Raw genomic sequence first — 26,753 nt, 5'->3', positions numbered from 1 at the left:
TTGAAATATAAAAACTGAGACGATAAGCACCTTAATCATCACTGAAGAAAACCTTCTCCCTGTGGGACGAACTGACATGTAAAAATATGTGTTTGTCTGCATTTGTCTGTCGTATATTGGTCATGTGAGTGTTTGGGATGTCGGTTTTAAGATGCAACCCGGAAAAATCTCACTCCAAGATGAAATCATGGAGCATATATTGAAAGGGGAAGAAGACTGTGGGGATGATTAGAGAAGTCAATGCTAAACATGCATTCTTCCTAAAGTCGTCAAAACAGAAGATTGGGGGTTTGATCCCCAGCTCCTGCAGCAACATGTCCGATGTGTCCTTGGGAAAGACGCTTAACCCCAAGTTCATCGTCGACGGATGAATGGGTTACTTACTGCTGATGGTCACTTTACACAGCAGCCTCTACCATCAGTGTGTGAATGTATAGGTGTGTAAAAGCACTTTGAGTAATCAGAAGACTAGAAAAGTTCTCAAGCACAAGCTGAAGTGAAATCCATTTAGCATTTCAACACGTTTCAGGAAAAAAATTTAACTTTACAGGATATTACAGGAAGCAGAGAAAAAAAGAAAATGTTTTATGAACTAGTCAGAAATGTTTTAGTGCTGAGTTACAAACTGATCCAACAGCAGTCATTTTTACGGATATGAATAGATGGACTCTGCAGTCTTTCTGTCCTGCACTGATGGCCTGCTGAATTTATCATTACCCAAAAGCCATTAGCTTTTATGTGATTCCCTGTCTTGCAGTTTTCACAGCTCAGGGAGATTTGATTTGTGTTTAAATAGCACTTTCCGCAGCCTGGATACATGCTGGAGGGCAGTAAAAACTCCACTGCTGGGTTTGGGAAAGTGTTTTTAATGCTGCATATGTGCAAATACTTTTCATAGTGTGGATGAGCGGGAGTCATAATTACCACACATAAAGAGAGAAAGGCTCCAGGCTTCAACACACACACAGAAATAAATACACAAACACACAGGGGAAAGACACTCGCTGCAGTAAACACACTGCAGTGTTGTTAGGTTTTTTGGGGGGTTTTTTTTAGACAGAAAGTTGAGACGCAGTTTGTGTGGGGGAACATTTGCTGACACGACACATGGTAGTGATTTACAAAGGCGTCCGCGATGCCAACCGAGGCCCGCAGTTGTGGGCAGGATAATTGAGAGTAAAGAAATATGGCAGGAGAGAGAGAGACAGCGGTATAACAGGAAGACTGATGACAGGCAGCATGTGGCTCCTCTTGCTTGTTTTTTATTCACTCTCCTCTCTTGTGTTTGAATGAACAAAGATGAAGAGCTAGTTTCGATGTCTATGCTAGCTGCTGTATGTTAGCTAGAAGAGCCTCTGCTGAAAAGTTTAAGTTCCCTTTCAGAAAAGTAAAAAAAAAAAAAAAGCTCTTCTTGGATTTAAAACTTCTCTTAAATGGTTGTTACACATTAAGGTATAAAAAAGGACTGGAAGAAAATCCTCTCAATCTCTTGTTTTAAGAAATACTTTCCCTCAACACCATTTAGGCTAACACAACAATAGCCATTGAGAAAGCAGTGCGTGTTAAGCTAGCGTTAGTATTACAGTAATGTTAAGAGTTAAAGATGCCCAAACTATAAAAAAAGAAGTCCCTAGCATACATATCATAGTGTAGTTTTCATCTTTATTAATGGTGTTTGTTAGCTTGTTAGCTTGAGGTTAGGCTAGCGCAGAGGTTCCCAATAGGGCTGGAAATCTTAAGGTGTCTCATGATTTGATTTCGATATCGATTCTTGGGGTCATGATTCGAGTCAGAATCTATTTTTGATTCAAAACGATTCTGGATACAAAATCTATTTTTGAATTTAGTACATGGGCTACTTCAGGGTCTTCTTCAGGCATCTGTGAGACCGGCTGAATTTCTTGCTAGTACATTTGGCGTTCTACTGAGTTAAAGAGCTAGCCTTAGGCACTTACTCGATTTTTGGAAGTTGTGAAATCTCACAAGAAAAGAATCTCGGTTTTTACATAAATAATTTTTTCCCCCACCTCTAGTTCCGAAAATGAATTCCCCAAAATTAATTTTCATTTATATCCATGAAATGTGGAGCAACTGTGCCTAATGTGAAAATGCCCTTAGTTTGTTTCACTTTCTTTTCTACATGTTAAATTGAATTGGATTGTGTCTTTTTTTTGTAATGCTTGCAGACTCAATGCAATTGGTAGAATTCAAACAACAATAATTAAGTAGCAAATGAAGGAATGAAATCAAACCATCTCACAAGCGGCATCATAATAGAAAGCAGCCAAACCTGCTGTAGTGGCTGTCCACTCCTAAAGCTTCTCTGGCGTTACTGATGTACTGCTCCAGAGAGAGAGGACCTCCACCTCCTCCTCCTCCTCCTCCCCCTCTTCCGCTCTGTGGACTCCCTCCTCCATCCTGGAGCTCTGAAGCCTCCACCCCAGCCTCTCCCAGGTACACCTCGTTAAACTTCACAATACCTGTTGAAGAATGAAGATTATTATTAGTATAAAATGTACTGCGCTGCATACTGGGTTGGGTAAAGGCAAAAAATAACTGGGGAAACTGGGACATGGATTTTTGAATGCTTGTCGTGGAGCGATATCAAACACAAGTCTGCATACAAAATTGCTCCAAACTCAGTATTCAGGGCACAGTTTGGGAAAATATGTGAATTATTAACCAGGCCAAAAGTCTACAGCCCTGTTTTCTGGTGGCAACTGAGAAGCTGTGATTTTTGTTTCAGCCCCCGATTTAATAAGTGTTGGATTGAAAAACAGAAGTGATGGGGCTACACATATAACGATCCCTCGAGCAGAAAGGCCATGAGGTGATTAAAGGTTAAAAACAAATATAAATCCACGGTTTTTGCCATGACGTGGACACTGAAGCTTCAGTGTTTAGCCAGCTTTGCATAGCTCTGCGTTCTAACCTCTGTCCATTTTTCAAAAGCATCTCCAATATTTAGCCTAGTTTTACCACATTTCTGCTCGTGGAGCTTATTAGAAGCATGCAGAGGCTTGCCCATTTCCATCCCTGCAACACCTGCTGGTTATTAATTTGTCTGGCAAACCGGGGGGGGGGGCGTCCAAAACGGCTGTGTGGTGGTGTCTTAAAAGCGCCTACATTCTCTGGTCCAAACAAAAACAGACCATTCAGGAGCAGAATCTAAAGTTAGAAGGAGGACATACTGGCTGCTGTATTGTTGTCAGAGAAGCCAGCACTTCAACATAGCATGTTTCCTTAATGTCTGATCACATAGTAAGGTCATTTTATGATTTAATTCAGTAGATATCTCACTGATTGATCCTTTAACTGTGTGTGTACCTGTGCCCGGTGCTATCAGCCAGCTGTACAGGAAGCCTCCAGCCAGAGAGTAATACAGAACCACGGCCCTCTGACCGTTCACCGTCTCCAGGATGTTCTCCACTGTGACCGGGATGTACGGGTCGGCGCTCGCTGCCAGCTGACTTCCTTTCTGACGTTCAACAAGGAGATCGGCGAAGGCTCGTGTTCGCCCTCGTTCTGCTATCGCCAAGGCCTCATCGTGTCGGCCTGAATGGTGAAACAGAAGGTAAATAAGAGGTGGAGATGTGGGAGAATAGAAGGTCTAAAGTAGATAAATAAACGTCGACATCAGGTGAAAATGTGGTGCATTAAAAACAGAGAAAAAGAACGTGTAAAGATGAAAGATGAGGAATGTTTTACAAATTAAAAATTAAAATAAGAAAGGAGGACATCTCGTTCACCTAGGCTGACGAGGACCCTCTGGAGAGCCTGGTACGAGCTGGTTTGCAGATCAAACAGAGAGAGCTTGTAATCCGTGTTGTGCTGCGTTTCATGACGAAATGTCTCAAATAACACCGACGCCCTGTACAACTGAAACACACACAGAAAACAGACATTAATCTCATTGATGGTAAAACAGAAGAGCGAAAAATACACACAAAACTCTCTGAGGTGTTCAGGCTGGTCGGGATCTGCTGATTGTGAGGACATTTTCAAGCCTGCAAAACCCCTGAGTATGTGCATTCATTATGTTTCCTCACTCATGTCAGCTGTGTCCTTAAATCTGTCACCCGTTTTTATTTATTAAACTCATTATTTCAAAGCAGAAGAAGCTCACGCTGTACCAATACAAACCACTAGATGGCACTACACATACACAACCAAGCTAGAGAGTTAGGATGCTGAGGTTCTCCCTATCAAACAGGTAACTGAGATCAATAAACTACTCTAGAAACTATAATCATTAAGCTAAATATTATCAATATCAATACTATAAAACTATTTTCATGTTTGCTGTAGAATCCTCGACAATGTTAAACATTTGTGTGTACTTCTTCTCGTGTATCTGCCTCTGTTATGTAACTCATAATAACTTTAGATATGCTGTTTTCGTACTACTCTTCTTCACAACAATAATCAAACAATAATCTAAATGTACTCCTAATATGATAAAAATCCTTCTACACATTGAAAATATTGCTACATCTTCACATTGCTTTTCTTCATGTTGAAACTGAACAGCTCTTTAATTTAAAAATATTTTGGATCATGTTTGATATGTTTGACTCTTGACTTTAATACGGCTTCTGTTGAACAAAAGTTTACACATTATCATGAAAGAAATTTGGATTTTCTCTTAAAGTTGAAAAATCGCAAGTTACAGGGAAAAAACATGCAAATAAGAGTGCAAAAACTGCAGTTCCTCAAATGGCCACTTGAGGCTGGCTGCAAAAACCCAGTTAGTCCCATTAACACCCATGTGATTTGCAACACTACAGATTATGCAGATGTGAGCATGCCATCACACATACACACCTGGTGTTGAGCCTCCTCCAGGTTTCCTCCGGCCCACAGCGACAGGCCGAGGCGATGGCGGATCTTAGCTTCATCTTCTCTCCGACCCAACTGCTCCGCCAGACGCAGACCTGAGGAAGAGGAGGAGGAGGAGGAGGAGGAGGAGGAGGAGAAGACAAGAAGAAGATCAGACGCTCGCTACTTGAGGCTGATCTGAACATCATGGCTTTGAAAGTCCTGCTTCTTTAACGCTCGTGACAACGGTTGCCGCGTTGAGGCGAACTCGCGCTGAGCCCTGGGCGCTCACATTTGCCGTTCTTCTTCTCTCATTGTTCCTCTTGTCTTTCTGTCTTTTCATCTCGCTGATTCAAAGCTCTCGTATTCTGTCTGCTCTTCAGTTTGTCTCTGATATGTTTCGTCTCCCCTGCTGAGTGCGAGCAGACAGTCGTGACAGGTTGTAATTAGTTCTCATTAGACTCTCAGATGGAGCCGAAGCTCATCAAATATCAAGTTTGGATTCATGCTTCTCTGGATGCTTCTGTCTGTCTGCTGTGATGTTCTCAGTCTGGGGTGTTTTCGGTTCATTTTAAGGAGGTTAATTGGAGGCACTCGTACGGAAGTTTCTGTCCTTACCTAAACTCTAATTTGAATTTCTCCTTGCTTGTTGAGTTAATGATCAATTAAAGTTGAGACGATCAGTGAGGAAAGTGACAAACCGTGTCTGTATCTAACAGGCCCCAAAATACCCCTTCAATTTTAAAATTTTCTCAGCCTTGGTTTTGCCTACTCGTCTTTTTAACTCTTTGATTTCTCAAACAGAAATAAAACTGCCGGTGCAAAAATGCAATGCAAAGTGGGGCGTCTGATAGCCTAGCAGTTATGACGTGCGCCCCCATGCAGGGAGGCTGTGGTCCCCGTCGCAGCAGCCGAGGGTTTGAGTTCGACCTTTGGCCCTTTGCTGCATGTCGTTCCCCGCTATTTACCTGGCAAAAATACCCCCATCATCCCCCCCAAATATATTGAAACGTAAGATTACGCAACGTAACAATGCTTTCTAACTTTACGTAATGCAATATATTGCAACAACGTGAGGTAACGTAACACTAGGTAGGCTAAAGTAAAGCTACGAATGAAAGGCTACGGAACCTAATGCCATATTTTGCAGCACCATGTAACGTAACAGCTAAGTAACGTAACGTTGAACACTACTCAACACTAAGAACACTACATAACCTAACGTCACCCTACGTAACGCCGCGCTACGTAACGACACGCTATGTAACGTCACGCTACGTAACGCCACGCTACGTAATGCCACGCTACGTAATGCCACGCTACTTAACGTCACGCTACGTAACGTAACGTCACCCTATGTAACGACACGCTACGTAACGACACGCTACGTAACGTCACCCTACGTAACGACACGCTACGTAACGACACGCTACGTAACGTCACGCTACGTAACGACACCCTACGTAACGCCACGCTACGTAACGACACGCTACGTAACGTCACCCTACGTAACGCCACGCTACGTAACGTCACCCTACGTAACGTCACCCTACGTAACGACACGCTACGTAACGACACGCTACGTAACGTCACCCTACGTAACGACACGCTACGTAACGACACGCTACGTAACGTCACGCTACGTAACGTCACGCTACGTAACGTCACCCTACGTAACGCCACGCTACGTAACGACACGCTACGTAACGTCACCCTACGTAACGTCACCCTACGTAACGTCACCCTACGTAACGACACGCTACGTAACGTCACCCTACGTAACGACACGCTACGTAACGTCACGCTACGTAACGTCACGCTACGTAACGTCACGCTACGTAACGTCACCCTACGTAACGCCACGCTACGTAACACCACGCAATGCCACATAACGTCACGCCACATAACGCTGATAACAGCTCAGTAATGTAACGTTACATAACACTATGTCACGTAAAGCTACGTAACGCTTTCTAACATAACAGCAACGTAGTGTAATGCTACGTAACGTCACGCTACGTAACATCACGCTACGTAACGCTAAGGAAAGTAACGCTACGGAACGGAACACTACGTAACATATCAGATACAAAACATAACGCTACGTAACATAACAGCAACGTAACGTAATGCTACGTAATGCTACGTAATGCAAAATAATCGTACATTATGAAAAATAATGCAACGTAGAATAATGCAACATTATGCAATTCACCACAAAACACAGCACAACACACCAAACAAGCACCAGGCCATACAACACAAAACTGCAACGAAACGTTATAAATAATGTCATGAAAACTGTACAATGTGACGTGGACGAGGGTAGAACAAAGAACTCTCTGCATTAAGAAAGCCTGTTGGAGGTCTGTTTCCAAAGGTTTAGTGTGTTTTACTGGTGTTAAAAATATTCTTCTGGATTAGTTTAGGGAGCAGTTTTAATGTTAGAAAGGGGAAAGATTTGAATGTGTGCTTTAGTAGTCTAGTTAGAGGAGAAGTTCAATCAAACAGGATTATTGACAACAAGCTGCCTGAAGGAACGCACACTGCAGGATAAACAGCCGAGCACTGATCTTCTTTTAGTCTCCGTCAGACTCATGAATACCTTTCATGCTTCTGAGGGGTTTCAGTAACACAGCTCACAATGTATTCAGGCCTAAACAACTCTGACTTTAAAATAAGATGCCCACATGCAGATCAAAGTGTGCGTAAAGAGCCGAAGACTCCCTAAAACGAGTGTTTGTGGCTACAGGGGAAGGTGAGAGCGTGACTGACATTCTTGAACCCTTTTCATCGAAAGTTGAGTTTGTTGTCAGTAAGTGGTTGCCTTTGAACGCAGAGGAGATGTTGAAACACAGAAATCCCATCACACAGATGATGCATGTGATTCAGGTGCATCAATATTGAACAGTCCATTTCACAGAGGAGGAGGAAGCGTGACTCCGTCTCAGTTATCAGATGCTTACTCTACACTTTCTTACCTTCCTGTAGATACATCACAGCCTGTGCAGAGTTTTGCAGTGCATGGTGGATCCTCCCGAGGCTCCCGTAGGCGAGCGTTTTGGCAATCAGATCGTTGGTCTGGGCCGCCACACTCAGGTGCTGCTCCTGGAAGACCACCGCCCGCTCGTAGTTTCCCAGAGCTTCATAGGTCAGTCCCAGGTTTCCGTAGGCTCGACCCTGGCTCCTCACGCATCCCGTCTGCTCTGCTATGTCCAAAGCCCTCTGGTGCCACTGCAGTGGGACAGCGTGGTTACTTCACTGTCATTTTGCTAAAATCAAACCGACCTAGCGATGTGACGCTTAGCTTACCTCAATTCTTTTGAGGGTAACATATTCGGCCAACTAGCAAATCTACAGTTAACTGATTGATTGACATCCTGTTGGTTTAATCCATAGAAAAGCCCGACAGCTAACATGGCAAAAAGTTTGGTATTTCAAGAGGATGTGCTGGACCATTTTTTGGTAGGGTGCGGGGAATTCCTTGATAATGTGGTTAAAGGAAGAATATGCAACTTTTTGATCCAGTAGATGTCGCCCTTGAGGACCAGCATGAAACCAAAACAACTCGAGCAGTATTGTTGTGTTGGCATGCTAATGCTAGCGCTCTTTAGTTTGCTCGTAGCTTCACACTGTGAAAAATTGCATATTCTCACTTTAAACAAGTTTGTTCTCCCAAAGATGTGCAAAGAATTGAAAAAGCGAATTAAGTAAGTTTGACATTTTTTAAGAACTTCACTCAACGTCAAACTTCAAATAAAAAGCCCAGTCCCTTTTTACTAGCCTGGTGTTGATGCATGTTTTGACTAATGAAGGCAGGTCTCAATTACAGGCCCGTATGCATTTACAGTTGATTAATTTTCAGATCAAAAATAAGGGAAAAAGCAGCAAGACACAGAAAAAATGAAGACAGAATGAGAGCACGGCCTCTCAGAGCCTTCTGCATGATGATCAGGATAAAGACGAGTACATTTAAACCCTCAGTGATCGACAGGATGGACGGGGATGACTCCACTGTTCGTGCTGACTAAAGAGATGGATGGCACAAAATCTCAAAATATTCCTTGAAGTTACAGCTGGGAAACACTGAGTCATGCTGCATTATGACTCTGCGCTTACCTGTAGCGCCGTCTCGTTGTCTGCCATCAGCTGATAAACGCCCCCGAGAGCGTCGCTCGCTTCTGCTTCCAGGGATTTATCCTGACAGGGAGAGCAGGATTTACTACATTTTTATCTGTGTACAAGGTACTCGTGAAAGGTGATTAATTTCATATTCATCAAAGCGAGAAGAAAAAATCTGCGTAAGAGCGTTAGTGCTGGGCTTATGTGGTAAAAAAAATAAATGGAGGATATGTTTCACTTGAGCTTGTACAGTAAAAAATTAGAGACACAAAGTGTGAAGAATAAAGTGAAATGTTTGAAATGATGATGAGAATAAAGTCATATGTTGAGCATAAAGTTGACCTTTTGATTATACGTAACATTCTTAAATCCCACTTCTTTACTTTGGCTTTTTACTTAAGTTAAAGGCAGGGTTGGTCATTTTCAAAAACTAGCATGATTTTGAAAGTAGCATTCCCTCTGTGCTACGTCTGCATCCACCCCCCCTCCCCTCTGTGCTCCCTCTAAAGCCACGCCCCCTCACTTACATGCTCCAGAAGTGGACCTCAGCTCATCTCTTACATTGTGTAGAAACGAAGTCGTCTCATGTCTCATTCAGCGGTAAGTAAACTCTCAGTATAAACTCCTAAAGTCATCGGTGACGCGCTTTGAGTGTGGGCTAGAGCACGCAAGAGGTCGAGAATGAGCAGGGAGACAGGGAGGCGTGTGATTGGTTCATCAGATTGGTGGCAGACATTGGTTGATGTTTTTACAGACTTACAAACTGCTACAGATGACAGATTTTCTTTGTTCCTTTTTCAAAGAACTTGAGTTATTAATGTCTGTCAGGACCTAAAGACAATTTCAACCAAAATCTTAAAAATTGGATCTGGAGGAAATGACCAACCCTGCCTTTGAGCTCGACATTCTGACTTTGTATTGCTCCCATTTTACTGAGTTATTGTTTTATTTCTTGTCTTTTTTCTTGTTCTTTTTAATCACAAGTTTAAATTTTCTATTTGCACTCTACTGCCTTCAAATGTCCTTATTTTTTGTATATTTGTATATATTATTATTGTTTTTATTATCATTATTATTTTTATTTGGCTATGTTTAATTTTTATATTTTATTGTTGGCATTCATTGTGGACAGCAAAGAAAGAATTTCATTGTACAGGGAAACATGTTTCCTACTGTGCACATGACAATAAACATTTTGAATCTTTGAATCTTGAATCTTATATTGTTTTTTTAAATCTCCACAACACTTTGGTCAAATGAGGTTGCTTTGAATGTGCTACATGAGTAAACTTTGACTTGACTATAAGAAAAAAATATCAAAAGAGGAATTGATTTATTAGTTTTACATTTAAGAAGAAAAAGCAAAAATAATGCATCAAATCTAAGAGTCAAAAATATCCAGATCTGACTCACTTTTTCTTTAATAACAGACACTAACACTGAAAGTAGGACTTTATATTCAACAGTTCAGTTTTATTCACACAACTTTTCACACACTTTTCTCTCTTTTTGCATTTCATCTTTGATGCTGGACATTTTTCTTTCTTTTATATATAAATATATATATGTCTTCTATTTTACTTTGTTTTTAACATTTTGAGTTAGAAGAAGAAGAAGAAGAATTTTTTAACTATCCCTCAGAGAAAGTTCAGTTTATTCTTGGTTTTCTCTGTGTTTTTTTTTTTTAAATGATACTCAAGCACAGGCCCGAAATACATATTTAAATTTTGACTTTTCCCTTTTTTTCTCGTGTCTGTTCCTCACACTCTTGAATATAAATTGGTGGTAGAAACAAGTCCTTACCCCAGCTGTTCGTGCAATATTCAGCTGATGTTCCAGGCAGGAGAGGGCTTGCTCGTAGTTCCCCAGCTGGCTGTGTAAGGTACCCAGCTCCCAATAAGCCTGAGCCTTGCCCCCTCCTTCCCCTCCGAGCTCATGGGCCACCACCAGTCGCTTCTCAAAGCACACCAGAGCCTGCTGGAGACTTCCCATAGACCTGAAGATGGCAGGGGGGAAAAGAAGGAAAAACACAGGATATGATTACCTTTCTTTATGTCAAAACAAAACACAGACTGCTCGCTCTGCCGCAATCAAAGCTTCCTTTCATCCAGAGAGACCAATATGGGCAATTTAAGAAAGCAAACAGGACAGCAAATAGGTCCATAATAAGAGGACATTTAGATTTTTTTTCCACTGTGAAAAACAGTTCTTCATCCTCAGAGAGAAAGAGTAAAAGAAGAAACATCTACAAAGGCTTTGTTCATTGGAATAAATCTGCTCTCGTTTCAATCGTCTGCACACGCTGCAGCGAGCAGGAAGAGAGTCAAACAGATGGAAAAGAGGAAACCCGTCATTACGCCTTGTTCTTCTGTCAGGGAAAATTACTTGCTTAGTTTCACAAGAGAAGAGGAGAAGGAACTACCACTCCTCCCATCAACGCTCATACTTTTTACTATTACTGAGCTGTGTTTTTTTTTTTCTTCATCTTTGTTATGAATCTAATTTGAAATGTGTGAAGTTTTTTTTCCCCTCAGGCAAGAAAAAGCTCATTTCAGTTTTTTTGCATGAATGCTGGAGAGAGAGGAAAGACATATCTAAACTAATGGGAAAGCAATGGACACAAATATACATGACATACATATCAGCACTAATCTAAACAGAAAGTAGTGAGCGGCTGCACTTGCCAATTAAGTGTAAATAGATGTTGTATTGGCCAATGAAAAGCACCTTAAACATTTGCTCAGATGGGATTTTAAAGACATCCAAGCACATTATTTATCCGTAATTTCTGTGGAGTTTCAATCTAGTTGCATTAACGTTTCTAAATTCAGCGTTCATTTAAAGTCTTTATTTGTGATTTTTCACACTTCACACAAATCAAGTATATCCTCTGAAAATAACTCTGTGAGTCATGACTGTCTACAATGGGTGTAACACCCGAGTCCCACTGTCTGTGATGTTTTCCGAGTTTTCCGAGTCCTATTTTCAGTTTGTTTACATCGCCCGGACGGCCGGCTGACTCCTCCCCTCGAGTATAAAAGTTGTTTAATTGAGGGACTAGAGAAAAGAAGAATAACATACTGTACTCACTGCTTAACTGTGTTTCTAGATCACGCTCATTTCAGGTAAATTTACATGCAGTGTGAAGATACGAGCATAATAAAGATCGCTAGCATTAGCATGCTAACACAACAATGCAGCGCGAGTTGTTTTGGTTTCATGCTGGTGCTCAAGGGCGACATCTGCTGGATCAAAAAAATCACATATAAAGCCTTTAATAAAATCCATTAATCAAACAAATGTGTGCAACAGCTTACTCCACCACCAGGCCATCGGTACTATTTTAATATTAAAGCTCTCCCTTGAGGCTTTGTGTACCTGTGAGCATTGCCGAGTCCTCTGTAGGCCTTCTCCTGGTCCTGGACGTGGTTGAGACTCTGAGCCACCGTCAGGTACTTCTCGTAGTACTGAATGGCCTCCTCGAAGTCTCCCAGAGCGTCGTAGCAGTCGGCCAGGTTCCCGTAGGCCCGGCCTCTGTCCAGCATGCTCTCGGTCCCGCTCAGCTGCTGCAGCATGGCCAACTGCTGCTCGAAATATCCGATCGCCTCCTCGAACACGCTCATGTTCATCTTGGTGATGCCCATGTTCCCGTGGACCTGCGCTTCCAATCGGGCGTCCCTGAGTCCCTGAGCCAGGCCCAGCTGGGTCTCGTAACACTGGAAGGTTGTAGCGTAGTCTCCCAGGGCCATGTGCACCGCCGCCAGGTGTCCAAGGGCGCGGCACTCCCCCTGCTGGTCACCTAGATCTTTTCGGACGGTCAGTTCCTGGCTGTGGAAGGACAAGGCTGTATCCAACTGACGGAGCAGCCTAAAGATGGGAGGAAACGGTGAAGAGAAGGAAGAAAAGTAAGAGAAGAAGAATCGAGAAAAATCCCAATTTTGTCACCGGATTTATCACCTATGAACTGATCCGAGCGCAGAGTACGCGTCGGCCTCCATCTTCTGATCGTCGACCCTCTGAGCCAAGGTTAACTGCTGCTGGTAGAACCTCACGGCTCCTGGAAGATCACCCCGGCACACACACACATCCCCCAGGTTCCCAAAGGCCCTGAACACAGCCTGCAGACAAATATAACCCCGTGATTAACAGCCAGTGTGAAGGATGAGTTTTTATAGCTTATTGAGTGAACACAGCAGAAGAAGGTGACCTGTGTGTTATCCAAAGCTTGTGCTATAGAGAGCAGGTATCTCTGACACTCCTCTGCTTTGCTGTACTCCCTCAGTGCTTTGTGGGCCAGGCCCAGGTTACAGTAGGCCTTCGCCTGGGCTAACTTGTCCTGTAGGTCTTTAGCTAGGGCCAGGTCCTGCTCGTAATACCTAAGATGAGAAGAAGAAAAAAAAGCATGTATTTTTCATTTACACTCTGCACGACATGTGACAAGCCAGTAGAGCAAGAAATTAACATTTCATTGATAAAACATGCAAATTCGACAGGTCATGAAACTGAGCACTGGACAGCCTCGAGCAGCTGGCCTACTGTATGTTATGAACATACCAAAACAATCCATGTTCTTTTACTGCTGCACCATCCAATCAAATTAAAAAACTGTAGTGCCAAATTACTTCAAAATGATTTGGTGTTGTTGGAAAATCTAGAATATCCACCAGCAGCTCAACACGGTAAAGTCACTCCTATTGGTTCAAACTTCAAATTTCACATTAGAAAACATTTTCTTGAAGATTCAAGGTTTGTGTTTTTTTTTTAAGGTTTTTTTTTGTGTGGTACCTGACAGCGTCTCTGTACTGTCCCAGGCAGTAGTGAGCATAGCCGAGGTTGTGGCAAACCTTCCCTTCCCCCTCCAGGTCCTGCAGGCCCGGGGCCAGATTTAGGTACTGCTGATAGTACGGCAATGCCTGAGCGTATTCGCCTCTCCAACAGTGGAAGTTCCCCAAGTTAGCTGCAAAAGAACACATATTGTTAAAGTGTTGGACAATGATACTAAGAATGGACAAGGTTTCAAATCAGATGGTTCATGTACCACCGAGTCATCCCTCAGTCGGCTCTAAACACAAGCTTACACACAGCTGTTTTCTAGCATGGAGATTCTGTGACATCACAAAGTCACGGAACTCCTTATATGGTCATATGGCTAAGGCACAGCTGGAACAAGGACACACCCACACGAGCAGGGTTCCAGAGAGCTGGCCAATCAGGGGGAAATGGGCTTGTAGGGAGAGGGGCCTTAAAGAGACAGTACCTGAAATCTCCTGTTTCAGACATGGGCTGAACTGAGGGGTTTCACAGACACCAGGGGGAGATACTAAGGAGATTTTTTTGAATTCTTAACTCTTGCAAAGCTACTAAAGAGGTTCCATAGAGTCAAAATATAAAACTTGAAATAATTATAATAGGGCCACTTAAAGGTTTTCAATCAATTCTTCTTTTCTCCCCTTATTGAATGTCTCTCTTCTAGCTTGCCTAGTGCTCTCGCTTCGCTCTGAGTGTCTTGGAGCTCTCGTGCGATGGTCAGATGATGAAGGTAGTGCTGTAGAGCTCGGTCGTGAGCACCCAGCGCCTGGTAGGCCACAGCTAGGTTTCCATGTGTGGAGGCCTGGGATGGACGATCGTTCACCTGAAAACACAAATAAAGTTTCAGAATTCTGTTTTTTGTGTGAGTGAGAGTGTTAAAAAGTTGTTCATCCCGAGTTGGGAGTTCACCTCCAGTGAGATCTGAAGTTCTTGTCGGTGGTACCGCACGGCTTGGTCAAAGATGCCGAGGGCGTGATAGGCGTTTCCCATGTTGCCGTACGCCCTCCCCTGGGCGGCGTAGTCACTGAGCTCCTGGGCGAAGGACAGGTGGGCTTTGTGGAGCTTCAGTGCTTTGTCATACTCCCCCTTCATCTGGTGTATGATGCCTGAGATGGAAATCAGAAAAGACAAGATGGGACTTGTTGTTTTAAAAGCTACAGAAGATCCTATGAGAACTTTACATTTGTGTAAATATCAGCGCCCCCTGTGGACGAAGCGTTACAACTTGATTTGCTGATATTTTCCTGTTAATGCATACAGAACAGTTTTCTGAAGAAAAACCTCACCCTGCTTCACTGTGACACATACTGTACCACTCACTGCACATTTCTTTTGCAGGAAATGTGAAAATAATTCCTCACATGAGCTTGAAGAATATCGTTTCTATAAGTGTTCATTTGTAGAGATCTGAGCTATCAATCTGAGTAGATCTGAATTTTTGACACAAGTCCAAGTCGATTCAAAGGCAGTTTGAGACCAAACCAAGGGATGTCTGTTCCCAAAGAAGTTTTTGTGTACTTTGTTCAAGTCAAGTCAAATCTAAAGCCACACATTGTGGCACACATATCATCCTACATGTATGTAGTTTGAGAAACTACAAGGCTATTCTTTAGTTAATCAAATCAAGTTCAGGTCATGTGTACACTCATTTCAGAATGCAAATCAAGTTTGAAGTCTTTAAGACTAATAGAGATCAAATGTAGTTTAGGCTGAAGTCATGTAAACCAGAACGAGTCAATTCAGTCCACAGAATAATGTCTGAATTAATTGAGAAAAGCTGAAATGAGGCTTTGCATCATCAAGTCCAAGTCAGGCATTCGCTTTTCACCAGATCAATTTCAATCTTGGGCAAATATATTTAAAAGTCTTCAGAAAAATGAGATCAAATCAGACTTTAAAAACCTCCATCAATTACAAAAGACAGGTGAGCAGGAGAGGAGTGAGTCCATCGAAACGTTCAGGGCAAACTCCTGCACATGTTGTAATCTCAAAAAAACATTTTGCATTATAATTATGTTGCAAACATATTTGTGTAATTAAGAAATCAATAACAATAACAATCAATTTTTTTTTTTGCTGTGGTATCAAAACAGGTATTGGTATGGTTCCATTTTCACTAGTATCATATTGAAGTTTAACATTTTGGTATGGTGACAACCCTAGTCATGAGTTGGTTGAGACTAAGTCCAAGTCGAGACCAAAGTCATTGAGACAAAACAAGATTTAGAGACTAAGAAAATCTACACTTAACTGTCCAATCGAGTCTGGACTTATTTGGACATAAATGTCAGAGTCTATTCTTTACTGATCTGAGTGAATTTTAATCAAACAACTTTGGACAAGTCCAAAAGAAGTCCCAAGTCATTAAGAGAAGTCCAAGGGAAATATTAAGTCCAATTAAGCCCAATGTCAATTCCAATCAAAAATTTGAAGCTTTTAAAGTAAAGTCAAAACAATAAGTAGGTCAGCAGATCTTTTATGAAACTACAAAATTAGGATTTCATAGAAAAATCTGGTCCTAAAAGAGTTGAGTCCAAAGAAAGTCAGGCAAGTCCAAGTCCTTATTTTTGTCAACCACATCGGCTCTCACGCCCACAGCTCATCAAATGAGTGAACCCAACATTCATTTGATTGGTGCTGAATGTGAAACGGAGCTTGCTGCACATGTAGAGAAATCATAAACATAATGATTCCCAAAGTGAGCCTCACACCTATAAATATGCAACAAGCAAATTAAACGTGAGTGAGTGTGCATGTGAACATACGTGGTGTTTCACAACCTTGAAAAAAAAAAAAGACGAGCGCAGAGCATTAAATAATTTAAAAGCTACAGTGGGGGGAAATTCAACAAAACTAATAATAGCCTATCTGCTGCTGTGAAACTTCATTACTGCTGCAGAAATCTAGAGGCGAGTCACACAGACTTTATCCATCCAGGGACAAGAAGCAGGAAAACTTTCAGTCCCAATGGCCCTCCCAACTTTTTGAGGCGTGATGCGTCTTCTACTCTTCTATCAACAAACCCAGTTTACTGATCCAGAGTGGAGAAAAGTTGGAAGAGAAACTTAAAGTTATAGAAGAAGCTTGGGACAAAACAAAAGGACGACAGAAGCTGCAGGAGAGTTTAGATAGTTGAACGCTTTGGGGAATTTAAGAATATGCGGAAATGCAACTAGAATACAGTCTTGTTGCACAACCACACAAACAAGTGAGACAAAATACACTGAGAAGATGAAGGAATAGATAAATGCATGTGTGCATTGGGAGTTACTGCAACCCCTTATTTTCCCATCTTTACATGCACAAACATGATTAACGTAAAGATTCAGGCTAAACTGTGATAATTGAAACTCATGTAAACACCTTAACAGGCTTATCTGAGTCTGCTTAAGGTCCAAATCAGTGACAGCATAACTAGATTAACAGGATTAGATTACATAAACCTTTTGAAATTACTTTGGAGAGGATAGGTAACACCTTTTCAGTCTGATTCTTCTTACTCTGCTGTTACACATGAAAGGGTTGGGGGGGGGGGGGGTAAAATGTACACAAAAGACAGAGTCATATAAATAAAGTAGAAATATTAAATTTTAAATATTCACTGGTGTGGGTTGTTACAGAGAAACCCCTCGATTTTACTTTCAACTTATACTGTTTTGCTACTTTTGTAGGGCATTAAGTCGATCAACTTTGCAATAAGCTAACAGTTTCTTTGCATAGACTCTATATTACTATGGACAGCATTTCTAAGTCTCCTTATGTTGTTGTGAAATGAAGCCGCAACAACTCTGCGACGGACGCTTACATGTTACTTTGCCATGTTTTTCTAAACACTAATATGTGTCCCTAGCCGTCTACAAACCCCCCAATGATGAGAAAAGTCCATCCTCTCCGTCTTTTGCCTGCTCCACTTTTCAGAAAATGTGTGCTCAAACAGGCCGTTTGGAGATTTTCCCTTTGTGACATCACAAAGGGCAGTAACCCCTCCCCCAGGTGGGTGACACTCCCACAGCTAGGTGTTTGTTCTGCCCTCGGAGTCTGCCTTCTCACCGTAAACAATAGGGCATGGAGCGAGAAAGCCCGAGTACAGCCAAAGCCCTTCCAGAGAGGGGGCGTGGTCAGACACAGCTCATTTACATATTTAAAGGTACAGACACAGAAACAGCCTGTTCTGAGCAGGGCTGAAATAGAGGGGTTTAGAGACATGATCAAATACAGGATCAGAGTGGATTTAGAATAAGAAACTTCACACACATGTTCTGGGGAGCTCTGAGACTTATTTAAACTGGTTAAAAAGGAGTGAAATATGTGACCTTTAAATCTGAAAAAAACTAAACATGTAGACCCCATATAGTCGAATCTTTGACGATCCGTTCAAGAGAGCCTCAGTCGACTGTGTGGAGTTTGCATGCTTGGTTTCCACACATTCAGTTAGCAAAGTACTGGCCCAAACGTCTACGTCGAGTCCACAAAACAACATCTGAGTTATCATTCTTACAACACCATTTCGAAGGCCATTGCTTTTTATGACGGTCATACTTGCAAAGGATTCAATACTTCATTACAAATCCATCCATAAACAGCCATCATCTGTAAAAAATCTCATCATCTTCATAAATGATTTAGTTTACGGCACTCACACTGAATAATTGACATCATTCTTCACACTAAAGGCTGATGGATGAAATGAAAAAAAAAGCATAAAGACACAGAGATCAAACTGGTGTTTACTGCAAAACTAAAATAGCGGACTGACGAAAACAACAACAAAGCGTTGGACGCAGAGTAGCAGTTAATTAAAATGAAGTGTATAAGTGCATGTCTATTTTTTTACACAACAGATGGGAATGTAGCTTCAAAAATCGCCGTCATGCTTTGTAAACGTTGTGTAAAAATGAAGAGAAAATGTTGCATATTGGATTCTGCTTCTCTATTATCTAGTCTACTCTCCAGTGTGCAAATACGTTGAAGTATGCATGAGGTGCACACATATTTTCATGGCATGTTCTCTCTGTATAAATACAAATTAATTAGTTAAATATGGTGTTTGCAGGATTTTTGTGCATATGCATGAAGAGTTTTTTGCTCCTGGTTGAGACAATGACACATGAGACTGTACGTTTGGAAATATAAAAAAAACTATGCAGTGACTTTGCGCCAACACATGATGTTTTAGGGCTGTCATGGGATATATAGGAACCAGCAGGGTTATGTGACGGAAAGGAGGAGGTTGCTGATAAGGAAAGGGAAACCTCGCTCTTCGGGGTCTCTTGCTAAGAGGATTACAGAGAAGCCTGCAGAGTTGGCTGGAAAACGCTGGCTCCTGTTACACCTCTCCCCCTTAAACTCTGCTTACACACTGGGTGAGCACCAGCACGTGCACACACACAGATACAGAATCCCCCCTGAAGGTAATACCCTACATTTCTCCACAGCGGTAACAGGGGAGCCATGTTTCTGAAGATATTCTGCAGGATGGTGGGATACCCTGATTGGGGAAGGGGGCACAGTTTGAGCTGTGAGGATTTAAGTGTGGAAAATAATGTGAGATCTGATGACGGGGTGTTCAGCTGAGACAGCACAGAGCGATTAGAGGAGGGGATGGGTGATCTGCGGCCCCCCTTTAACCACAGAATAGAAAATGCTCAGTCATCAGTGAACTAAACTAGGTATGGCAAACAAGAGCAACATCAGTATTTCGTCTGAAAGGCTTGGTTGGTTTTATTTCTGGAGTGTGTGCATGATTTGTGTCGACCTATTTGAAGGATTCTGCAAGATTTTTAATGCATTCAGTAAGATTTGGAAAGAAAAAAAAGGACGAAACAAATAGAGAAAGGAAAGTAAATAAAAAATGAGTTTAAAGGAGAAGAGGGGAGGAAAGGAGACGAGGACACAAGGTTGCAGGAGCAGTATGGGGAGGACAGAGAGAAGGAAAGGAGAGAAGGAAACAAGAGGAAAGGAATTTTCAAAAACAAAAGGAGGGGAGGGGATGAGAGGAGAAGAGAGGAGAGGAGAGGAGAGGAGAGGAGAGGAGAGGAGAGGAGATGGGAGGGGAGAGGAGAGGAGAGGAGAGGACAGGAGAGGAGGAGGGGAGAGGAGAGGAGAGGAGATGGGAGGGGAGAGGAGAGGAGAGGAGAGGAGATGGGAGGGGAGAGGAGAGGAGGGGATGAGAGGAGAGGAGAGGAGAGGAGAGGAGGAGGGGAGAGGAGAGGAGAGGAGAGGAGAGGAGAGGGGAGGAGGGAGGAGAGAGGAGAGGAGAGGAGAGGAGAGGAGAGGAGAGGAGATGGGAGGGGAGAGGAGAGGAGAGGAGGAGGGGAGAGGAGAGGAGAGGAGAGGGGAGGAGAGGAGAGGAGATGGGAGGGGAGGGGAGAGGAGAGGAGAGGAGAGGAGAGGAGAGGAGAGGAGAGGAGAGGAGAGGAGAGGAGAGGAGAGGAGAGGAGAATGAAAGAAAAAATAATGAAAGGAAGGGAGAGGAAAGGGAAGTAATAAGGAAAGGAGGGAAGTAAGGAAAGGGATACAGAAAGGATGAGGGTCAAAGGAGTAGACTTTGAGAAGAGAAAGAAGGAATGGGAGGATATAAGGAGTTGAAAATGAAAGGAGAAGGACGGAGAGACAAGAGAGGGGAAAAAAAGAAGAGATAGAAGAAAGAAGTCAAGAGGAAAAAGTGATGAGGAAGAAAACAAGATAAGAAGAAGGGAAGGGGAAATAGAAAAGATACTGCAACAGGAGATTAGTGAGCAATCAAGTGAGATAATGGAGTTAGTAAAGACGTAGGAGAGAAGGAGGAAACAGTGAAGGGGATGAGGAAAGAAGGAAACAAAAGAGGAGAAGAGGAGTTGTCGAGTCAGCACCGAGCGTGAGAGAAAAGTTTCATCCATAAATGATGATGTGAATCATTGATCTGCACCTCAGACTGCAGCTCGTCTGTCAGCACAGTGTCACCGACTTCACCATAACCTCTTAGTCGCACATCAAAGATCCTCTCAGCGCTGTGAGCTTAACTCGGATACAGAACCAAAAAACACTTTCCTGGTGAATGAAGACAAGATTCCACTGCGAGGAAACACACAGAGAAGGACGTCGAAAACAAGGATGCTACATCTGTGCTGGATGTTTTCAGAGTGACTGAAGCAGTCTTCATGTTACTCGTTTACTGCTGTACACACACACACACACACACACACACACACACACACACACACACACACACACACACACACACACACACACACACACACACACACACACACACACACACACACACACACACACACACACACACACACACACACACAGAGCGCTTGTTGTCCACTCAGCGGAGGAGTCAGGTTCACCCACTCTCAGATATCACTGTGGCCGCAGAAACTAGACCCCTTTAAATAAAACATGAGTGTTGATTGGTCAGAGAGGCTCTGTTTGTGGGCATATGATACAGGCAGATGAGAAGGCAGATAAGGTGACGGCAGAACAGGGCCATCACATCATTTGTATGAAAACTCAAACTGATGCATTCTAAAGATACGGCCCATTATTCTGGCTAGAATTAATCTTAAAGGAGCAGAGGGATAAAAGCTCATATCACATATTATTCTCCTTTTCAACCAGTTTCAATAAGTCTCAGAGCTCCCCAGAACATGTCTGTGAAGTTTCTTGTTCTAAATCCACTCTGATCCTGTATTTGATCATGCCTATAAACCCCTCTATTTCAGCCCTGCTCAGAACAGGCTGTTTCTGTGTCTGTACCTTTAAATATGTAAATGAGCTGTGTCTGACCACGCCCCCTCTCTGGTAGGGTGTCTCAGGCTTTCTCGCTCCATGTTCTATTGTTTACGGTGAGAAGGCAGACTCAGAGGGCAGAACAAACACCTAGCTGTGGGAGTGTCACCCACCTGGGGGGAGGGGCTACTGCCCTTTGTGATGTCACAAAGGGAAAATCTCCAAACGGCCTGTTCGTGCACACATTTTCTGACAAGTGGAGCAGGCAACAGATGGAGAGGATGGAAGGTAAATAGGAAAGAGAGGAGAGAAGGAGAAAAAAGAAAAGGAGAGGATGAGGAACGTAAAGAGAAAGTTTGTGTTTTTATTCTGCATAAAAACACAAAATCTGTACACAGGGACAAGGTTTGGATATCATGGGTGTCCTGATTTTCGATGCATCCAACAATCTGCTCTTTGATGTCATCTTTCATCTCCAACTCCGGCTGTCTGTTTTCAAGTTTCCAGTCAGACTGTAAACGAAGGCAATGCATGAAACAGACATCCTGAACCGCTAACGGCCGGCTGCACTGAAAGGCACAAAAAGTTAGCTGATGGTTTATGTCAGCCTCTAACTTATAAAATGTAGGGCTGTCAGCATTAAGTAGTCAATCACGATTAATTAAGGTCTGAAATATATGCATTAATTGTTTTAATCGCATGCTATTTTGTCCCTTCAGGCGCACCGTAGATAGTCGTCCTCAGTGTCTCCCTGTAGTCACAGTGATGTTAAAGAAGGACACTCCTGTGTCTTTGAATGTCTCATTTCACTTTAACAAACTCTCAGACAGCTCACCTGACGAGTCCATATTAACATCCACCTTATGACATCACACATTGACCTATGACATCACACATTGACTTATGACATCACACATTGACCTTTGCTACCGTTCCTTTGAGCTGTACAACTTCAGTTTCTGATCTGTAACACGTTCCTCTTTTTTCGAGGTTAAGTTAATGTCTCAACCTTCGATCTACCAGAAGGTTACTTACTTTATTTCAAAATAAAAGCGGGGTTGAATTTAAACAGCAAGCAAAGTACTCTCAACTTAAGACAAAAATTCAAAATAAAAGCCTGACAATTAATTTTTTTTTAAATGCAAAATAATTTAATTTCAAACTATCAAGCTATATTGAAATGTAGCGATTAATCGTGATTTATAAATGTAATTGTTTGACAGCCCGAATCAAATGTAATCATAACTCTGTATCAGTAAGTATCAACTAAAGCTATTAAACATGTGCGGGAGTATATTCCTAATAATTCTCTCTGATGTGAAGCAGAATACGAGTAAAGAGGTGGATTAAAAGGAATGACTTCAGTGAAAGTTCCTAAAAACTGTGGGGGCGCCGGTAGCCTTTTGGTTAGTGCACATGCTCCATGTGTGGAGGTTATGGTCCATTTCTGACTCCACTGTCCTGTCTCTAAAATAAAGGTGGAAAAAGCTCCAAAAAAACAAACCTTTAAAAAGTACTTATCTGTGCCTGACTGTACTTTTCACCACCGCTCAAACGCACCAAACGAAGAGTCTAATGTCTGAGGACTGGATGCAGCTGATCGATGCAGACTGAGTGAGTCGGGGTTCAGGACCTGAGTCCAGTCAGTGTATCGAGTTTATTGAGCGTGTCAACAGCAGTGACAGAGCGAAGTCAGCGGTCCACAAAAAGAAACAGCTGAACATTTCCATCAGCTAGAAGAATAAAAAAGGACTTCTGCTTCTTTAATTTACTAAAGGAAAAGAAAAAAAACGGTCAAGTGTGTGTTCGTCCTTTTATCTAAAATTGCATCACATCATCGTCTGCTTTTTTCTTTTAAAAAATGAATTTCACTCCGAATAGAATCAAAGACTTCCTGGTGCTTTCTTTCAAGTCTGCAAAGAGAAGTGCGGAGATGAAATAATTCAAAAGAGGGAGAAAGTGAGGGCTATTTCCAGCATCTCCTAAACTTAATTTTTTTAGATATTCGTTTGATGAAACATTTGGACATGGACAGAAATAAGACAGGACAGCCCGAGTTTAACCTGCGAGGCAAAAGTCAGGGCAAAAACAAACAAATACCAAACAAGACAGATGAGTCATTCCCTGCTGTCTTTTAACGCCTGGTTCATTTGATCTCAGGCTGATAATCGTAAAACAGAAGCAGACACCGATAAATAAATCAACATTTTTATAAACTTGTCCATCGTTACTTCAGCAGTCAGAGGAAACCGTTTGGACAGATTTTAGTGATGAAATCAAAACCGAGAATGACAAAGTTTGCTGCAAAAGTTTCCAAAACTTACTCAAATGTTCCCGATTTGCATATCGTCTGTGATAAACTTTAAAGTGCACATGCTTGCTGTCCCGTGCGGTGTGTATTAAAGTGACACTGTCTGTGGTTTATTTCTGTCCTCGTGCTGCATTTTCATTAAACGACTCAAACAACACGGGCGCACTGTGAGCTCAGATTGTGGTTTGAACTGAATATGAACCTGTAATTTAAACGCAGAGTGTGGTGCACTCTCAAGTCGTTCCTTCTTCACACGGCAGACCCTCTAACTTAGCTTTTATTTGAGATGCATGTCCTCCTCTGCAATGCAAAGAAGAAGAAGGAAAGTGCCACCCTCGTACTTGTTGTCGTCTGAACACAGTGCACACTGACTTTTTTTACACCGTCATGCTCATAATGTCTTCTTTCATTCTTCCTTCATATCATTGACTCTTTTAAGTGGTGACATGAAAGCTCCTTAAACTGAAGCCAAAACTTTTTGAGGCCCCCCTAACTGGAAGATTCAGTAATAAGCCCCGCCCCCTCCATGTTAACAGATGGGACAGGAGTCAAACTATATAATCAAAAAAACACGTCTTACAACATTTTCTTAAACAAAGTTTCTGTCATCATAACGGATTCTAACCACACTGATTTACTTTCCTGAGAAGTTTAGTTTAAATCATAATATGTATATAAATATGGACAACATGTCTCCGTCTCTGTCTTGTTCTGTTGTACAAAAGTGAAGCAAAAAAAAAACAAACTCCTTTGATGCCCAGAGGGGATGGCTTCAAAACTACGACAAGAATCCGTTCTGATGTGGACTGTACCCACCTGAGGGATCGTTGATGTTTTATCAGTAAGTTAAACTTGTTGTGGTTAGCAGAAGAGGCACAACATCAACACCACAGCTCCACCAGACGATCCCCGCTGCTCAGACTCTAAAATGTTCAAGATGTCTGAGTCGAGGGGAAGGTTTGTTGGCAAAGATGCAGCGTCCATCTTTAAGTAAAGTGAATCCTTCACAGCCTTAGTTACTCCTTTTCTATTATCACCCCCATCCTCTTCTTTGGTCAGGTTTGATCGACGGTTCAAGTGAAGTCACAAGGACAATAATCAGTGTTAAGCTGAACTGAGACGAGTAGGAATCTCAATATCTTATTCCAAGATGGCGGCGTGCACAGACGCTGAAACTCGGAGCTCTCCACTGTATTTTGTTGGACTTGTACATTGGCAATAAAGATGTCTTATCAGTCATGTGAATGTGTTGTAGTTAGTGAACAGATGTTAACTTCTTACATTCTGTTCAATAATCATAGAACAGCATTCATTTCTACAGGAGTCTAAATATAAAGTTAAACTCCTATTAGCTTTGTGTCAAAGGATCCAGGCGTTGCTAACACTCTCAGGTTGGCCATGGAAAAAAAAAAATCATCATATTTAAACGTACCCAGGTTGGAAGAGGCTCGGCCCTGAGCGGCTCTGTCCTGCAGCTCCTGGGCGAGTTCTAGCTGGTGTTGGTGGTACTGACGCGCCCGCTCCAGGTCCTGAAGATCACAGGGTATTTTTATGTCATCATACTAGCAGCACATGGGTTTATGGTAAACACATAATTTAGGGTTTCTGTCAGCCAGATCCTAGGCTGGAGATATACTCGCCTTTCAACCTTGTGTACACGATGTGCTGCGTCATGAACATACATGGCTACGCACTACGTTTGTTACTGAAGGATACCTCCAGAGCAATGGTTCTCAACCGGTGAGTCTGAGAATAAATAGTTTTAAGGAGTCTATGAAGCGCTTTTTCCATCGTGCACTGATGTAAAATTTCTGGGTTTGTTTCCATTTAATTTTGCAGGTTTCCACGTCGACTTCTATGATGAAACTTATCTGTTGCTGGCTACTTTATCAGCAGGTTTGTTGCTGTGCAGAGGCAATGACCAATCGTACAGTTCTGTTTACTTGCAGACTTGGTCTATCACTTTGTCTTCAACACTTTCTGCAGCACACTGCCCCTACTGTTCATGTGCATATAGTGCATCTTGTGACTATGTCCCTTTTATTTTTTAGGAGGTCACAGCCTATGCTCCAAACAGAAGCAGTGAATCCAGGGCAGCCTTCATGCGCACATGAACGCTTAGTTAAAAGCAAGCATACCTCCGGTCTTAAACCTTACCTGCATGCATCTGGCAGCGTGCCCCAGACCAGCGTACGCCCTCATCTCGATGGCTCGGTCTCCCTGCTCCTGTGCCAGCTCCAGAACCCGCGTGTGGTATGATATCGCCTTGTCAAAGTCCCGCTGAGAGTGATACGCACTGCCAAGGTTACTGTACGCTCGCGCCTCCTCGCGACGGTTCTCCAAAGTCTGCAAATGAAAAAAAAAAGTAAGTACTCAGAAAAACAATTGTAGCTGTAACACTGCAGCTTCTGCAATCCTACAAATTCTGATACATGTCCTAAAAAAGTAAAAAAAAAAAGAATGCTAGTCCTCTCTCCAGATAAATAGTCTCCATCAGTCGGCACACATGGCTTCAAATACTGCAAATAAAAACAAGTTCAGTGCATCAGGGCTTCAACAAACAAACTTTTTAAAGGCATTGAGGTTGAAATAAAAAATCCTAACTCTTGACAAACGATTGCAAAACTCAAAACTCTAAAAAAAAGCAGATTTTCAGTGTTGAAACAAGGAGCTAAAAGCTGCAACGTTTTCAACCAAAGAGAGACAAAGTGCATGTCAAAACAAAACAACTTTCAAATCTTCTGGTAGTCAGAGGGTTTTAATAAAGTAACCCTTATTCTGGCGCACTTCTAACAGTCAACAGATGGTCAATTTGTTTGTTTTTCAAAGACAGAACTGCAAGGACTGTGATGGTTTTTGGCTCCAGTGGGCGGAATAGCTTACCATTCAAAATAAAAGACATTAAAAGTGAAATGAGCTCAGATTATTGTCTTGTGTTGTGTTTGCTCGTGTAACATTTGCACGAGGAGCTGCTCTG

General features: G+C 42.3%; 1 protein-coding gene across 1 annotated transcript in view; it reads right to left on the bottom strand.

Moving 5' to 3' along the window:
• ttc28 (tetratricopeptide repeat domain 28) overlaps positions 1–26,753 on the bottom strand; it is a 126,458-nt gene that overhangs the window by 14,247 nt on the left and 85,458 nt on the right. Inside the window, exons 7-21 of the mRNA XM_061060740.1 lie at positions 25,934–26,122; positions 25,209–25,305; positions 14,659–14,855; positions 14,419–14,572; positions 13,726–13,897; positions 13,148–13,316; positions 12,898–13,058; positions 12,319–12,807; positions 10,744–10,936; positions 8,938–9,018; positions 7,800–8,052; positions 4,825–4,934; positions 3,750–3,879; positions 3,328–3,555; positions 2,291–2,480 (exon numbers count right to left, since the gene is read on the bottom strand). Of these exons, the coding sequence (XP_060916723.1) occupies positions 2,291–2,480; positions 3,328–3,555; positions 3,750–3,879; positions 4,825–4,934; positions 7,800–8,052; positions 8,938–9,018; positions 10,744–10,936; positions 12,319–12,807; positions 12,898–13,058; positions 13,148–13,316; positions 13,726–13,897; positions 14,419–14,572; positions 14,659–14,855; positions 25,209–25,305; positions 25,934–26,122 (2,813 nt within the window). The remainder of the gene's footprint in view (positions 1–2,290; positions 2,481–3,327; positions 3,556–3,749; positions 3,880–4,824; positions 4,935–7,799; positions 8,053–8,937; positions 9,019–10,743; positions 10,937–12,318; positions 12,808–12,897; positions 13,059–13,147; positions 13,317–13,725; positions 13,898–14,418; positions 14,573–14,658; positions 14,856–25,208; positions 25,306–25,933; positions 26,123–26,753) is intronic.

Source organism: Labrus mixtus, chromosome 17 (assembly GCF_963584025.1).
Source record: "Labrus mixtus chromosome 17, fLabMix1.1, whole genome shotgun sequence".
NCBI classification, from domain to species: Eukaryota; Metazoa; Chordata; class Actinopteri; order Labriformes; family Labridae; genus Labrus; species Labrus mixtus.
The sequence above is the reverse complement of the archived record's forward strand: the minus strand, read 5'-3'. Positions and strand labels throughout refer to the sequence as shown.